The following is a 16,593-nucleotide window of genomic DNA, read 5'->3' as shown; positions in this document are numbered from 1 at the left end:
TGGGCTGCGTGGCCCTTCCAGACTAGGCATCACAGCTCTCTTCACAGCCCTCTTTACTAACACTGATCCATTAGATCTGGCCTAGGGTTCAGCCTGTGAGATCTGTTGGCTCGGACTTCCCCAGGCCCCACCCTCCCACAGGAACCGCCTGCCATTTATAATCACAGCGACACCAGAGGTGAGAGGTGAAGTCCAACATGGCAATCACTTTATCTTTCCACCGAACACAAGCACGACTTGAGATGCTGCTTCTGGCTTCGTACCCACACCAAAGCAAGGCTTCTTTTTCCTTCTCATTTTAAAAATAAAAATGGAAATGAACACAAGTAGTGGCTCCGTGTGGCCAAAATGCTCCATCTGGAAAGCACCCTCTAGGTGATCCTCCTCCGCTTTGACTGGTGGTCCGAGGTCTGGGCTGGAGGCAGCGGGATGGACAGAGTGCCCAGCTTGTGATCCTCCTCCCCGCCAGCTGCCAGAGACACCCTTCTTTTAGAGATCTTCAGCCTCATGGCCCTCGCTATCTCCATCATCCTAAGGAGCAAACACACAGAACAAAAGGGAGGGAGTGTCCTCAGCAGGTCTGCCCTTGGCAGGGGGAGCAGCATTCACACTCCGGCCCGTGAAGACAGAATCCCCAACGGCCACCAGGAGCAGAGCAGAGAAGCAGACAAGATCTGCTCCAGAGCCATCAAAAAGACAAGGTAATGTAATGTAATGTATCTTATTTATTTGTAAAAGATTTTTATTTTTAAGTAACCCCTACACCCAACGTGGGGCTCAAACTTACAACTCTGAGATCAAGAGCTGCACACTCCACTGAGCCAGCCAGGCGCCCCAAGACAATTTCATTTTAATGTGTTGCTATTAGCAAGTATCCATATAGGTGATGGAAAACCAGGTTATCTAGACACAATTAATAACTGTTTACTTCTGATAACCAGGATTGAGCACTTGCTAGAATTTTGCTAGAACTTTACAGGCTCTGAGCATCTTGTTTCTCTTTTATTTTCCACCTCAACGCCTATTAGAATGCCTTTTGTGGACGGCCCTCAGGATAATCCCTCCAGGGACTGCTAGAAGAGCCCAGACAAGGGTATTCTCGCTGGCTCTCCTGGAACACCATCGGGGGCCTTGGATACCAGACGCTCTTAAATCACCCAAAGGTCAGCATATCCCACAGTTCAGGATCCTGGAAAGTTCTGCCTGCTTTGTCCGAATCCTTCCTAGCAAGGCTGGAAAAGGCCCAAGATCACAACTCTGCCAACTCTCCCAGGACCCTCCGAGCCTGTCCCTGTTCCTCAGTAAGGCTGTGGGGTCATAGAAGCCCCAGTGTGATATCCCTGACAAACGGTGGCCTCACCATGTCTGGCAGCCCCTTCCATCCGACTCTGAGGACATTCTTTTTGCTAGGCTGAAATTGGGTTCTCTTACAACTTCCACCCCTGGGCTCCACCCCTCAGGACCATACAGACCCCCTCTCCCCAGTGACAGCAATTCAGAGACTGCTGGGTTATACAGGGACAGAATGCTATGGGAAGGCTCAGGCTCGAAGCCCAACTATTCCCCCCCCTCTTGGTCGTGTGACGCTGGGAGTCACTGACTTCTTTGAACTGAAGATTCTCCCATTGGTTTTTAGGAAAATCACTGAGATCGTGACAGATTTAATACTGTGCGTAGAATAGACAAGGCACTTGGTAATGTCTTGGTTGTGCATCCATTTAATCACTCATTCGCTGACAACTGTCCTCTGGCCCATATCAAATGTCCCCAGGTCCCTTGATGGTGCTTCCTGCTTTCCAGTAGTACCAGAAATACTAAGCACCCTACAGGGAGCTTATTACTCTGTTGCGCTCACCTTCTCTCGCTGAGCTTCAAGTCCCTCTGCAACAGTGTCAGGTCAATCTGGAAGTCGCTTATGTGCAAAGCCAGTATGATTACATACGCGGTGACCTTCGCCTTCATCGAATCCGAAATTAAGTTCCGCAGGCTACAAAATCAGTGGCAGTGAAGGAGAGACAGCGTTAAACTCTAAGATGATTATTCCAGAAGCGGAATAAAAACATCCAAGCCTGTTCTCATGCACACTCATGGTCTTCCCACCTTGGGGAGAAGAAATCTGAGCAACATTCCTTGTCCAGTCAAGGTACCCATGCCTTCACGCACAGTGGGGCAATGAGGCAATCCCAGTGTTCCCTCCGAGTGGGCCACAGCTACACTTTCCCCAGGCACAGCTAGGGCTTCTCAAGGACACGGACCCTCTGAGCGTGTCCCCACTGCTCAGCCGGGAGGCTGGGAAAACAGTCATCCCAAACGCAAAGGGCACTGGCCTGCCCTTTTCTGCAACACTGCCTTTCCATAGAACATTGGTTCTATGAGATATTAGGAAAGGCTCCTTGGAGAAGTGTATGAAGTGAAAGAAGTCTCCAGCTGCAGGACTTCCCAGAGCCTCTAATGTGAACTTCTCCAAGGGGGACAGAGCATGTAATACATAGTGTTTCCTCAACCAATTTGAGGAAGACCCTTGCAAAGGGCAGTGAGTGCTCTCCTCAGCAGTGTCCGTGGACATGGGATCCAACCCATGCGCTCATCCCCACTCTCACTGCCCTCCCCAGCCCGCTTTCTCCAAGGCAGGAGCCCCAGAAGCCAATCCCCCTGACCTGCCGTTGTTGTAGGTCAAGCAGGTGAAGTGCTTCAGCAGTTTGGCGCTGATGATGTGGGGGACCCCAGGTCCCAGGGCACCTACAACACAAAGCTGAGTTTGAGCATGTTTCCAAACCTGCATACCACAGCATCTCCATGAGGAGATGCTGGCCAGCAGTTGGGCCACTGCAATGAATGGAGCCATGTGGTAAGAGAAGCAGGGCCCATGAAACAGAAGAGCCACTTCCCAATGAAAACTGTACACGCCCGAGAGACGTTTGTGATGGGGCAGAGACAGGGAGGAAAACCAGACTCCAATGAGGCCTAAAGATCTAGAATTCATAAGATGTTACAAAGCAAAACAGATAGTGGAGAAAGCCCAAGGAGAGGGAAAGGAGGAGAGACTGAAATGTGAAAATAAGAAGCAGGCAAATCCTGAAAACTGTTACAGACTCTTGGGAGCTCAATCACAGTAACAAGACGGCATCACCTTGTGCCTAAAACCACAGGTGGGTTTCCAGCGCTGGGTGGATGTGGGGCATCCAGCATGGCCCTAGACATGTGACACGTGTTACCAGCGGGAATGGGCTCTCTTCCTTGTCAGTCAGAAATACGCGGACACACATAAACCTGCCATAAGCCGTCATATGAACAAAGCCAGTTTTTCTCCCCAGAGAGCTCACGTTTGCCCAACAGTCCCTTAAAATTTTCATAATTTGACTGGATACTATACTTTGCCCCATGCAGACGAGAAGTAGTGGATGCCAGCTCTGAACAAAGGTACAAGCCAGCCTATCCCCATTTTCAGAAGAGGAGAGAGCTGGGCTGGTCCTTTCAGTCTGCCGGCATGACTACAGGAACCTCACTTTTACACTGTCACAAATAAAGATCGAGACAATCATATCCATTTTCTTCTCTCATTACAGCTAGTCTAACAGACAAGTAACAGGCTACAAATAACTAGAATAAAATGTCTATCATGGACTTACTTTTCCGCTTAATCACTTTTTGTGCTCGAAATTTGATGAGCGTGTCCAGAAACCATATGCATCGGGCCTGGCGGTCTCGGCTCTCCTCATCTGATGGCAAAGACTTCAACGCTTCTATGACAAAGGAGCAGTGGCTAAAACGGGGGAGGAGACAATGGAGGGATGCATGAGACCGGCTCTGTCAGGAGCCATTCATGCTGTCAATGAAAACAGCAGGCATCCTTCACAGCTGATACACACTCAACAGTCGAGGAAGGGCCGTCCTATCAACATTCCTTATAACACAGTGAGCATGGTTTAGTGCCAAGGCAGTAAAGGACTAGACAGTAAATATTTGTGGTTTGTGGGCCATATGGTCTCTGTTCCATGTACTCAAAGCTGCCACTGCAAAAGCAGGCATTAATAATACATAAATGAATGACCATGGCTGTGTTCCAATAAAACTTTATTCACAGACAGCAGGCCAGACTTGGCACACAGGCCGTGGTCTGCCCCATCCTGATGTAGTGGTCTGGAGCACAGGATCTTGAGTTAAAATGCCTGGTTTTGAACCCCTGTCTGCCATTCAGTGGCCTGGGAAAGTTTCTGTACATCTTCTATACATCTCTGTACATCAACTCCACCTAAAAATTTAAGGCAATGATAGTAGCCTCAGAGTAGGGGCTTTCTGTGCATTAAATGAGACAATGCAAGTAAAGTGTATAGAACAGTACTTGGCACATGTAAGAGCTCCATCTATGTTAGCTATTATTTTTATGTACTATTCTACCACTATGAGGATCCTGGACTCAGAGAGATAACGAAGCTCTTTAAGAAAGTGGCCTCGTTTTACAGATAGGAAAACTGAGGCTCAGCGGAGGGAAGATCACACAGATCACACCATACCTTGGGCAGAGCTCAGGGACTTATTTCTTCAAACTCAGCCCAGAGCTCATTCCTGCACCTGCTGCTGAACCACAACTACATTAAGACAACCAAGAACCAGTAATAAACTTTTCTGGAAATGAATCTTTGGAGGGGAAAAAAAGAAAAAAAGCACTTTCAAAACTCAAGGAACTTGGGGCACTGGGTGGCTCAATCGTTTAAGCCTCTGACTCTTGATTTCAGCTCAGGTCATATCTCATGGTTCATGAGTTCAAACCCTGCATCAGGCTCTGCACTGAAAGTGTAGAGCCTGCTTGGGAGTCTCATTCTCTCTCTCTGCCCTTCCCTCCCCTTAAAAAAATCGGAGAACCAACCTAGGGTTTGTAATTTTTTATTTTCTCAAGATAAAATTATTAAAAGGAAAAACTCAAGAGCAAAAAAATTCCACTATCATCAAAAAAAAAAAGCTGCTTTTAAAGGCCCAAGGAGGGTGGAGAGATAATCTGAATTATTTAAAATATACAGTACTTTTTTTTTTTTTTAAGTTTATTTATTTTGAGAGAGAGAGAGAGAGAGCGGGCGAGCATATGTGGCATGAGTTGGGGAGGGGCAGAGAGAGAGAGAGAATCCGAAGCAGGCTCTGCACTCCTGATTTGGGGCTTGAACTCACGAACTGTGAGATCATGACTTGAGCCGAGATTAAGTGTTGGCCACTTAACCGACTGAGCCATCCAGGCACCCTTTAAAATATACAGTATTTAAATACATAAATTTAACTTTAAGTTAAAATGCTCACTCAGCACACCATCACTTCCACTGGCACCTACTTGCAGGCTCGCACTTGGGCCCCACCCCACTGGTGACAATCACTATCAGCATAACACTGGGGACATGGGCCAGCTCTAGTTCCAAGCCCCAGACCACAAGGCCCCACCACCCTCTGCCCAGCCACAGGCTCCAGGTACTCAGAGGCCACCTCTCTCTCCCTTGAATGCCACCCACAGCCTTGGGACAAGAAGCCTGAAGACCCAAACATTTTCAAGAAAACACTGGCTCGTTCACGTTGAAATGCTGAAAAGACATACACCCTCACTGACTGACATCCCTAAAAGTCCGCTTCACCTGACTACTGTCATGTTCTGACATCACTGCCCCAGACACTCCATCCACCCAGGGGGTTGAGGGGTACCTGTTCTCTTCGATCATCTTCAGGATCTCCTCTGATGAGACATTCCTGAAAGCTTCAGATGGGCTTTGAAGAGCTTCATACTCAGCAGGGGAGAGAACTAGTCACAGGTCAAGAACACAATCTGACCAAAATGGCAACATCCAACTGGCTAGCTCATCTCAGAGGGGCCTCGTTTTAGAGATGGGACAGCTGAGGCCCAGATGGGGGAAGATCACATAATACACTGGGGCTGAGCGCAGGGTCTCGGTCCTTCAGACTCCCAGCCCAGAGCCCATTCCCTGCCTGGGCTTTTCTGCCTCCCCGGCTTATCACAAAACTACCGCAGGCATTTTCCCTCTGACTAGACGCACAAGTAGGGAAATTCTATGCTCCAACCCTACCTTTTACAAATCAGTCTGTCTTAGACTTAAGGCATTAGTTGACTTAGAAGTCTTATCCTGACTACTGACAGAGAGTGACCTCAGCACTTTGCTGAGGAATGGGTTTGAATCTCAGAGGCGGAGGGCCAGTCCCACAGCTAGTGAGGAAGCCTAGCTGACTACCCAGCGACAGCGCTGGAGCGAGCGCAAAGGTCTGGATGTAGCTTCCGTGAGCATCACAGGACCACCAACACACCAGAGAGCCTGTCTGCCCACTCATGTATACACGTCCCAACCTGGGAAATAAAGCAGCGTTTCTACTGCAACAAGGATACGGTCTTCAAATTTATACACGTCTTCAGGCTTGGCTGCATCAGCGTGGCAGGGAGGAAGGTACAGGGAGTCATCTTGCAGTTCATCACGGATGGCATCACTGACCAGAGCTTTTTAATAAAGGAAGAGATGGTGTCGGTATCATCCATTTGGCTGCAGGTTCCCCAATACACTATAATTTATGTCCTCAAGATCGTAACTGGCCCGGAAAACTCCTCATTGGAATGCTTCTGCCAATGTGGCCTGACCTCCCCATCAGGCTGACAGCTCCAGCTATCATGACACAAACCTAACCAGGCACTGGAGAAGGTGCACACGGTGTGGTCCCCCTCAAGCGACTTGTAATATAGTTGGGAAAGGCAGGTGTACCGATAAATATTTACAATACAAGAGAAGCTAAAAGTGAGGGATATTCAAAAGAGTCTTTAATGGCTCCAGAAAACTTCCCCACATATTGTGAGTAAAAACAAAAAACCAGAATATAAAACTGTGAACTAGCCTACAAGGATAACCATTAAGAATTAAGTATGCATATAGATGTGGACAGATAGGAATATGGGAAAATTATAATAGTTGGTCTGGAAAAATGATGAGAAACGGGTGAATTATTTTTCTTTTTAGACGTCCTTTGATAGCTGACAGTAAACTCAACAAAAACATTAAAAAATTTACTCATGTAAATGCAACAAAAACATTAAAAAATGTCCTCATGTGGGGCACCTGAGTGCTCAGTCGGTTAAGTGTCCGACTTCGGCTCAGCTCATGATGTCATGGTTCGTGAGTTCGAGCCCTGCGTCAGGCTCTGTGCTGACAGCTCAAAGCCTGGAGCGTGCTTCAGATTTTGTGTCTCTTTCTCTCTGCCTCTTTTTCTCTCTCTCAAAAATAAACATTAAAAAAATATTTTTTTAATTTACTAATGCTTTCAAATAAATGGAGAGACATATTTTTATGTTCCTGGATAAGAAAACATAATATTATAAAGATGATGATTCTCTCCATATTAATCTCAATTGCGTTTTGAGGGAATTTGACAAAATAATTAAGATCACCTGGGGAAAAAGCATGTTACTCTAATGTTTGCAAAAAATAAAAGCAAGGAGTAGGAGGAACTTGCCCTATCAGAAAATAAACCGGATGATGAGGCTACTGAAATCAAAACAGCCTCATGCTGCCACGGGAACAGAATGGACAATGGAACAGAACACAGACAGAATGTGCTAAAGTGAGAAGGAGGACTTTCTAAATCATCTTCTACAAGAAAAGGATGGAGTTGGGGACAGCTGGTTAATCATTTAGAAAATATAAAATTAGGTCTCTACCATATGCCAAAATAAGTCTTAAGCTTTAAATGTAAAAAGTAAAATTATGAAAGTACTGCAAGAAAACATAGGAAAATATTTATATGATCAGAGGGTTTGGAAAGATTTTCTCAAAATTACTAAAATCCCACTCTAATAGAAAAACCGCTCTTATGTAAACCTTCTCTTACGTTCTTATAATGCATTTGAGCAATAAATACATTTTTAAATAATACAATTAAATACTCAAGCTGCTGACGAATTTAGGAACAGAAAAAGGTCCACTGGCACCAAAGTGAAGCCCTGTCTCCAGAGGGTTAATCAGCACCAACATCACCTTGGTCTTTTTCCCCAAAACCTCCCTGTGCCCAGAGCACCCTGCCAGCTGGAACCCTGGCACCAAGGACACGCATACACACATCCATTCCCGTGCCTGTCTCCTCTACTTGACTGGGAGCTCCCCAAGGGCAGATGTTTCTTACTACTTCCAGAGTCTGTTCCCAGGAAAGCACTCAGTGAGAGGAAGGAATCCAGCCTGAATGCCCATTATTTCCATCTGTGGGGCAGGTAAAAGATCTCAAGAGAAGAGAAAGTGGTCTCTATGAGCAGACTCTTACCCAGGTCCCAGCTGCTTACCAGTCACACCCTTTGCATCAATAATATTCTCTGCGGCTTTAGCTACTGCACAATTCAGAGATTCATTGCCAACTCTGTTCATTCTTCTGGAATTCAAAGCCCGCTTCTGTTTGGTGGTTCCAAAGGCTTCAATGCAAGAATCCATCTGTGCAGGGACAAATGTAGTCTGTCTAGGGACAGGTTGGGCACTACTATTCCTGTGTGACTATGGGGAAACCCTCGGCCTTTCTGAGCCATGATTATTACCTCACTTGCAAATTGGGCTGAACCATATGTATCTATCTCCCAGGCTTCTTGTATTAACACATCTGAAGTACTTGCTTTATAAACTGTCAGGGGGTATTTACAAATCAACAGTGTCTCCATTTGTAAAGTAAAAAGACCAGAATTAGGATTGCTAAATCTGTGGCATACAGCTTACTGTTTTCCAGCCCTGTACCCATAGCAGATGTTGCTAATCACTCATTCTTTCCCTCTGAGCCTGAAGACAGCCTCATACCCGCTCTCAACACTGCTCCAGGCAGTACTGAAGATTCAATCAATTGCCATCCTGGGGTGAGATGAGCTTTGCAGAAACCGCCTACCTTGAAAATCTTGAAGTTTACTTTTCTTTTAATGAGAAAGTTTCCAGGCTACAACCAGTATTTTCTGAAACTTGGATTAAATCCAAAACCAAGTATTATGCTACACCTATATCAGCCCAGAGAACCAGTTCCGCACACTGGCACAGAGCAGCGTATAGCTGTCCCACATGGAAGGATGGCTCTGTGAGGCCATGGAGGCCTCTGCAGGTGGCCTTGCCAGAGAACCACAGACTGAATGAGCTGGGAGCAGCCCTATGTTGGGCCAGCTCATTATACTGATGGGAAAACGCAAGGCCTAAAAGGAACGCATTTCGGGTCCCACATCTCAGTTCTGTCACACTTACCTTTTCTCTAAAAGTTTTGGCCTCATTATCTCGTGTCGAGTCACTCTCGACTGATTCATCTATCAAAACACAAAACAAACAAAAACAGAGAGGAAAAAAAAGTGAGCTGTAAGGCCCACAGATTATAATAGTGTTTAATATTTATTTTAACAGCCAATCTCAGAAAAACAGATTTCTTTACTTCAGGATTTCCCAGAGTTTAATATAATGGATCCTGAAAACAATTAGTCTGTGGCTTTAGTACGGTCAGAGGATTTGGAGAATAAATTAAGAAGTCAAATGAGGGGGTCATCTGGTCCAACTGTTCATTTTACAAATAAGGAAAAATGAAGCCTCCAGATGAAATAATTTGCCCCAAGTCTGTTGACCAGGCAGTGGCCAAGATGGGATTAGAAACTAAGTCCTTGGTTCTTTCCAGTAAATAGTTTTGCCCTCCTTATAAAAGACCTAAAAGTAGGTAAGCATAAATGTGAGGTATGTATTACTTACATAAAGCTCTCAAATCTCCCATAAAGTATTTATATATAAGGGGCAGTATAATCTAGTGGACACAGGAGCATAAGCTCTAGAGTGACCTTGCCCGAGTCTCAATCCCAGATCATATATACATACACGACATGATATGGTACTTTATATAGACATAGATAGCAGCATTGTGTCCCTGCCAAGTTGGTTCACTTCTGTGCCAGTTTTGTCATTGATAAAACAACCAGAGGGTTATGTGAAGTAAATGATGTAGTGCACTGAAAGTGCTTAGAACAGTGCCTAGCACACAGGCACTTAATAAATGTTGCATGTGTGTGCATGTATGTGTATACACATACATACGTGTGTATGTGTATATATTTATATATATAATATATATTATGCGTGTATATATATATATATATATATATATATACACTGTCCCAAATAAACCATTATTTACACATTTTTTTACATGTAAAAACAAAAATTTGTTTAATCAGCAAATTAATGAACAATTTCCTTTGCCTCTTGGGAAGTCAGTAGAGCATTTGGAGGATAATCTAAATGCAGTTACATATGTTTGCAAAGCAAGGAATTCTTTTTTTTTTTTTTTTTTTTTTAAGTTTGTTTGTTTATTTTTGAGAGAGAGAAAGAGAGAATCTCAAGCAGGCTCTGCACTGTCAGCACAGAGCCCGATACAGGGCTCAATCTCATGAACTGTGAGATCATGACCTGAGCCAAAGTTGGACACTTAACCTACTGAGCCACCTAGGTGCCCCCAAAGCAAGGAATTCTTAACCTATAGACTATGGATCCCTGAAATTCACAGATGGGTTTCAGGACTCAAATGCCCTTTACAACTGTATGCAAAATCTCATACATATTCTTGTATATTGTGTATGTTTCCAGGAGGTAGGTCCAGGTCCCTCAGATTCTCGAAAGGACTGGCACCGCTGCTCTGCGGGAATGAAGTTGGAACCACTGTCTCTGAAGGTATCTGGCAGATCCACCAAGACCCTAGCAATCCTTCCTCATCTCTACCCTCCTCACCATGGTTCGCAGTATTTAAGATTTAGAGAACAGGAACCCCTTGAGTCTGACCCCCCCAACCTTCTGGAAGATCCCACTCCAGTCTGGAGCATTCTGAGATGCCAAAGCAGAGAAACAGTACAAGTTCTCCCTCTGGATTAGGGTGAAAATGGATCTCCGCCTAAATTAGAAAGCATAAAGGGGCACCTGGGTGGCTCAGTCGGTTAAACATCTGACTCCTGATTTCAGCTCAGGTCATGATATCACAGTTTGTCACGGAGCCCACTTGGGATTCTCTCTCTACCTCTCCATTGTTCTCTCTCTCAAAATAAAATAAATAAATAAATAAACAAATAAATAAATAAATAAATAAATAAAAATGAAAAGTTACTGTCCAACCCATAAGTAACTCCCATCACCTGCTAGAGACCCTAAAACCTCTACTCCAACCAGAACAGTTAAGAGTTTTAAAAAAGGCCTTTGAATGAAAAAAAATATTGGACAGGCCCTCCAATATTCTGCTCCGATCATTGCTCAACTGACTTTAACTAAAATTATTTTCTGATCTCAAATCTGTAAACACTGAAGGGACAGGATCTGTGTCTGTTTTGCTATACCCCCAGCCCCTAACTTGTGCCTGGAACATAGTAGGTCATCAATAAATATTTGCAGAAAGGCACCCTTTTAAAAATAAGTACAAAATACGTTTTACAAATCGACAACTAACTCGTCCAGCAAACCTAAAATATACAGTGTTTTTGTGAGCCTTCATGACTGGGACCTACCTGAAAACAGTGGCTGCATGTTGAACAATTCAGCATCATACACCTCCATCTGGCCGGAGGTCTTGTTCAGGACTCCCACAAAGTGCCTGAATAAAGAAGGAGTAATACCAATGGTAATGGATTATGCAAAAGGTATTGTTTATACAACTTCCTTTTTCCTGCTTAAAAGTACTCAAGGGTCTTTCTGCCCCAATGCACTTGAGGAATACATCACTTGTTGCTGAGTAACCATGATCCCCAAGAGCAGCAATTCTTAGCATGAGAGGGAAAGGAGCGAAGGAAGGAGGGAATTCAAGAGGTGGTTCTGGAAGAAAAAAAAAAATGCTACCAGGTGATTCTGGTAGCCAATCACACTTGTGCTCATTGCTGTAGTGGGAAACTATTTGGAGATATAAGAATCTAGAATTACACTAGAATTTGCTGCACACGTAAATTTTATGGAGGCAAAGACAAGTAAAACCTTGGTAATTATGGGGAGAAGACCAATCTGAACTAGAGAATCTTTGTAAGGGCATGATGTGGTGTTAATGGTTTTAAGTACATACACATTAATCTAGCCTCTAGCAGGGTGGTTTGATGGGGGCTTTGAAAAGGCCTTTTTTGTGCTTCACGGTTGGACACTATCAGAGGAACACTGCCTGTGTTATGCCAGCGCCTGACGGTTATAGTCTGTTCGGGTGAACAATCTTCATTGCACCCGGGGAGAGAGCGGGGGTCAGTGAAGGACAGAGCTGCCCAAAGTCAGTTGATCAGTAGTAGAGCTGGATAGAAACCCTGGAGTCTTTGACACTACCAAATGCTTTTCTTGGAGTTAGTTCCAGGAAAAATTTCTGGCAAGCTTTGGCCTATTGATCACATATTCCAAATAAGTGGAGACGGCTGCCTTTTGGAAACAAGACAATTATAAAGGATACCGCAAATTAATGAGGTGGTCAAAAGGTACTTTCAGTTACAAAATAAATAAGCCCTGGGAATGTAATGTACAGCATGGTGACTGTAGCTAATAATACTATATTGTATATTTAAAAGTTGTTGAGAATAAATCTTAAAAGTTCTGATCATAAGAAAAAAATTCTAACTATGTGTGGTAACAGATGACTATACTTACTGTGGTGACCATTGTGCAATATATACAAATATCTAATCATTATGCTATATACCAAAACTATTATGTTGTATTATATCTCAATTTTTTTAATTATTATTTTTAAGATTTTATTTTATTTTTTAAAAATGTTTATTTATTTAGTCTGGCCAAGGTTTGGGGGGGGGGGCGGTTAGGGAGGGGCAGAGAGAGGGAGAGAGAGAATCCCAGGCAGGCTCTGCACTGTCAGCCCAGAGCCCAGTGTGAGGCTCGATCCCCCGAACCTCAAGATCATGACCTGAGCCAAAATTAAGAGTTGGACACTTAACCAAGTGAGCCACCCAAGCACCCCTAAGATTTTATTTTAAAGTAATCTCTATATTCAATGTGGGACTCAAAATCACAACCCCGAGATCAAGAGTCACACACTCCACTGACTGAGCCAGCCAGGCACCCCTAAAAAATTGTAAATGAATGAGATTTGTTAGGAAATCCAACAAATGTAACTCGTTTTCCCTTCTCAGCATATCCACATGCTGCTGTGAGGACCTCTGGATCTGGGAACAAGGGACATGGTAAACCTCTCCAGATTTCCCCCACTGTCCCTAAAATAAAGAGCAAACACAGTAGTGCCAGGCTCACCACCACTATCTTCCTCCTCCTGCTGTCCCTTCCCCTATCCCTACCTGCACAGAGTGTTGCATTTGAGGGCTCCAGTCCCAAAATTATTTCCCACATAGGAAAGTCTGTCTGTTTCAGCTGCCTAAAATGTAAAGGGAAAAAAACATCACTACAACCAATATTGAAAGGTATTAAGCATCTTGTCTCCCTTTCCCACATTTGTAAAAGCTTTAGAATCCAGAACCAGTGGATTAGAAGCAGAGAGCCTCTGGGAGATGATCTAGTCCCACCGTCCAAGTGAATCTGGGTGTCCCTAGGAGAAAGGCAAGAGGACTTTTGAAAGGGAAGCCCCAGACAGTGCTGGCTTCTATATGGTCTGAAAAGTTCTCAGGGGAATTGCACCACAGGACTTGGGAGAGAGGTCCTGGAGTCCCAGCGCTTAGAGACATGCTACAAAGTGGTTCTGCCAGCAACCTCTGGGCCCAAAGTCCAAGCCCTTCCTGAGCTTCTTGGCCCATTTCTCCCAGGACTATTCCTTATATATTCACAGGACTATGGAAACAGCTGATTCATTCCTCAATCACAGTCAAGCTTTCCTGCTTCCCTGTTTGTCCTTGCCATCCTCTCCACTTGGAATACTAAACCTCAGCTGTCAAACCCTCCTCTATCCTTCAGAGCTCAGCTCCAATGCACTTTCTCCCGGGGAAGGCCTTCTGGCAAGCAGAGACTTCTCTGACTGAGCTCACTCTCCCTCCGCCAGGCTCTGAGCTCGTCTGCTTGTAGAAGTTACTGAACTCAAAACCAGTTCTCATCTCTCTACATCAGTGGTTCTCAACCGAGGGAAATCCTCTTCCGGGGATATCTGGGAATGTTTGATATTCTGACTGTCACAACTACAAGGTGCTACTGGTATCTAGTGGTTAGAGACCAGGGAAGCCGTTGAATGTCCTGCAATGCACAGGATGGGCCAACAACAAAGAATTATCTGGATCCAAATGTCAATGGTGCCAAGGTTGAAAAACCGTGCTCTAGAGTATGAGCTCCCTCAGAGCGGGGCCAGGTCCTACCTAGCTGTTTCCCTTGCAGCTTACAGCATAGGGCCATGTGGGTGTTCAACCAATGCTTGTCAAATGAATCACTGATGTAGAGAAATCAATGAAAGGCCATCACTTCACCAAAAGTACATAACTGAATGGAGCCTGTCCCCACACCCCTGACCTGCTGGGACTCACAGGAGTTCTTCAAAGGCCCGTTTGCTATCCACCACCACCCCTTTCTCCTCCTGCTTTGACCCACATCCACCCGCACTCAAGCGCCTCCAGAGGCCTGCAGAGTGGAGCCAAGTGGCCACTGTAGCACTTACCAGGATCCGCTGACCTCTCTTCCTGGGGTTTGTGGAGTCATTGCTCTTGTACAAGGTAAAGCGCATGTTGCCTGGATTCTGCAGCTGCCCATTGGAGAACTGGACTGTAAGATTGCAGCCCGAGAATGAGATGGAAGTAGAAGGACCCACAGTGTATGCTGGGGAGGACCTGGACTGTCCTTGGGAGGGAGCGACTGAAGGAACGGGGATGGTAAGGAAGCCCAGGTCCTGACCTAAAGGGGGGCTGAAGGAGGTCCTGGTCCAGTTGGGAAGAGATGGAGAAGTGAGGGCAGTGCTGGGGAAGGGCTGTGGTAGAAGGGAATAACTAGGGGAACAGAGCTGAGGAGACCTGGGCCAGAGCTAGAGAGAAAGGGGAATTTCTGCCCAATAGAGAGGAGGAGATGGGGCAGGTGAGTGGGGAGGAGACGACAGGTACAGCTTTGGAGAAGAGGGTGGCTGGGATATCCTCATCCAGAGGAAGTGGTGACAGAAAGATGGTGGGATGGCAGAGGAGCCCAGGCCAAGTCCCAATTAGTGGAGGAGACTAAAGGGGGTCTCGGTCCAGCGGGGAAAGGGGCCCGACAGGGGCGGGAGGACTGTAGAGGCACCCAGACGGAAGGGGAGAGAGCTACGGGGAACTCCGCTCCGGCGCCGCAGTCTTTACCCAGTACTGCTCTATGGCTGTCGTCGGGCTCCCCACAGTACAGCCACCTCGCACTCGACAACACCTCCGCCGCCATCTCGCCAGTCCGGTCGCCAAGGTTAGGCGTTTACACGAACACCCCCGGGCCGTGTTTGCCACTCCACATGCGACAGCAGGGCGACAGGACGGAAGAGGCGTGGCCTCACCCGCCCCGCCCCGCGCGTGCGGAGCCGGCGTGGCTCCTCCCCCCCGGCACAGCCCCCTACTCGCTCTTCCCGGGAATGCGAAGGCGCCGTTCCCGCCCACTCTTCGCCCCGCCCCGGAGAGGCGGGACTTCTGCCCACTACAGGCACCAGTCCTCTTTGCTGAACTAGCGCTCTGCCTGCGCGTTGAGGTTTGTGTGGGACTAGGAATTGCCAGAGCCGAAGGGCCAAAGAAGCTCCTGTAAGCGTGGACCCAAAGAAGGGCATTTTTGAAGGGCAAGAAGTCAGGTCGTCTCGTCTGTTATCCAAGTTGCTTTCTTTCAAGATTCCACAAACGAGGTCACTAATCGTCCCAATAGTTTTTGCAGCAGAAAGAACCTGTCGGAAAACACAGGTTGCATTTAGTTGCCATAGCCCTTTAGTTTCCTTCAACCCAGAACAGTCCCTCACTCTGACTATAAACTTTAAATTTTAAAGATTACAGGCCAGTTATTTTGTGGAATGCCCCTCAATCTGGATTTGTCTAATGTTTCCAAGTGATTAGTTACAGGTTATGCATCTTTGGCAGGAATATTACAGATACGATGCTGTTCTTCTCACTGTATTCTATTAAGTGGCACACAATTTCGATTTGTCTCATTACTGGTTATAGTAACTTTGACCACTTAAACCGCTTACAGGTTTCTCTGCTATAAAGGTATTCTTTTCCTTTTATTATTTCACTTTGTGCCTGCCCCTTATTTTGTGGGCAGGTATTTAGAAACTAAGTAAAAATCCTGTGCATCACACTACCAATTTATTCATTTATTTATTTGCATCAGTCTGGACTTGTAGATTCCTATCTTATTCATTAGATTAGAATCTGCTACTATCATTTATTTTCAGGTTCAAATTATATCAGATTGGGCCAATGGGAACCCCATTAGGCCAGTTTCTGTGTTCTAGTAACACGTCCACATCATTTTTTTTTTAACATGTCCTTACTTTCTGGCACAAAATATTTCAGCTTATCTTGTAGTTTCCCTGCCCCAGCCCTGGAATCACTCATTTCTCCAAAGAGTTCTGGTTTCTTTTGGTAGGGAATGGTATTTAGAAACCAAGATCTATGTAGCAGGTATGGACTGCTTTGGGGATGTCACTGCTCCCAGGCCTCAATGAACT

The 16,593-nt window shown here is 45.6% G+C and overlaps 1 protein-coding gene across 1 annotated transcript; it reads right to left on the bottom strand.

Moving 5' to 3' along the window:
- Positions 1-55: 55 nt before the first annotated feature.
- POLR1E (RNA polymerase I subunit E) lies at positions 56-15,427 on the bottom strand. Its single transcript, XM_015540733.2, has 12 exons — positions 15,251-15,427; positions 14,587-14,690; positions 13,289-13,365; positions 11,519-11,604; positions 9,237-9,295; positions 8,309-8,453; positions 6,377-6,484; positions 5,683-5,779; positions 3,630-3,763; positions 2,658-2,739; positions 1,856-1,987; positions 56-531 (listed from the first exon to the last, which is right to left on the bottom strand). Exons 1-12 carry the CDS (start codon positions 15,324-15,326, stop codon positions 372-374), a joined length of 1,260 nt encoding a protein of 419 aa, XP_015396219.1. The 5' UTR covers positions 15,327-15,427; the 3' UTR covers positions 56-371.
- Positions 15,428-16,593: the final 1,166 nt, after the last annotated feature.

The sequence above is a fragment of the Panthera tigris genome, chromosome D4 (genome assembly GCF_018350195.1).
Source record: "Panthera tigris isolate Pti1 chromosome D4, P.tigris_Pti1_mat1.1, whole genome shotgun sequence".
NCBI lineage: Eukaryota > Metazoa > Chordata > Mammalia > Carnivora > Felidae > Panthera > Panthera tigris.
The sequence above is the reverse complement of the archived record's forward strand: the minus strand, read 5'-3'. Positions and strand labels throughout refer to the sequence as shown.

Coding starts and splice junctions, on each gene's coding strand:
- POLR1E (XM_015540733.2), bottom strand. CDS start 15,326: ATGGCGGCGGAGGTGTTGTCGAGTGCGAGGTGGCTGTACTGTGGGGAG. Junction 14,691..15,250: donor CAGCCATAGAGCAGTACTGG/GTAAAGACTGCG, acceptor GCAATCTTACAG/TCCAGTTCTCCAATGGGCAG. Junction 532..1,855: donor TTGAAGCTCAGCGAGAGAAG/GTGAGCGCAACA, acceptor TTTGCTCCTTAG/GATGATGGAGATAGCGAGGG.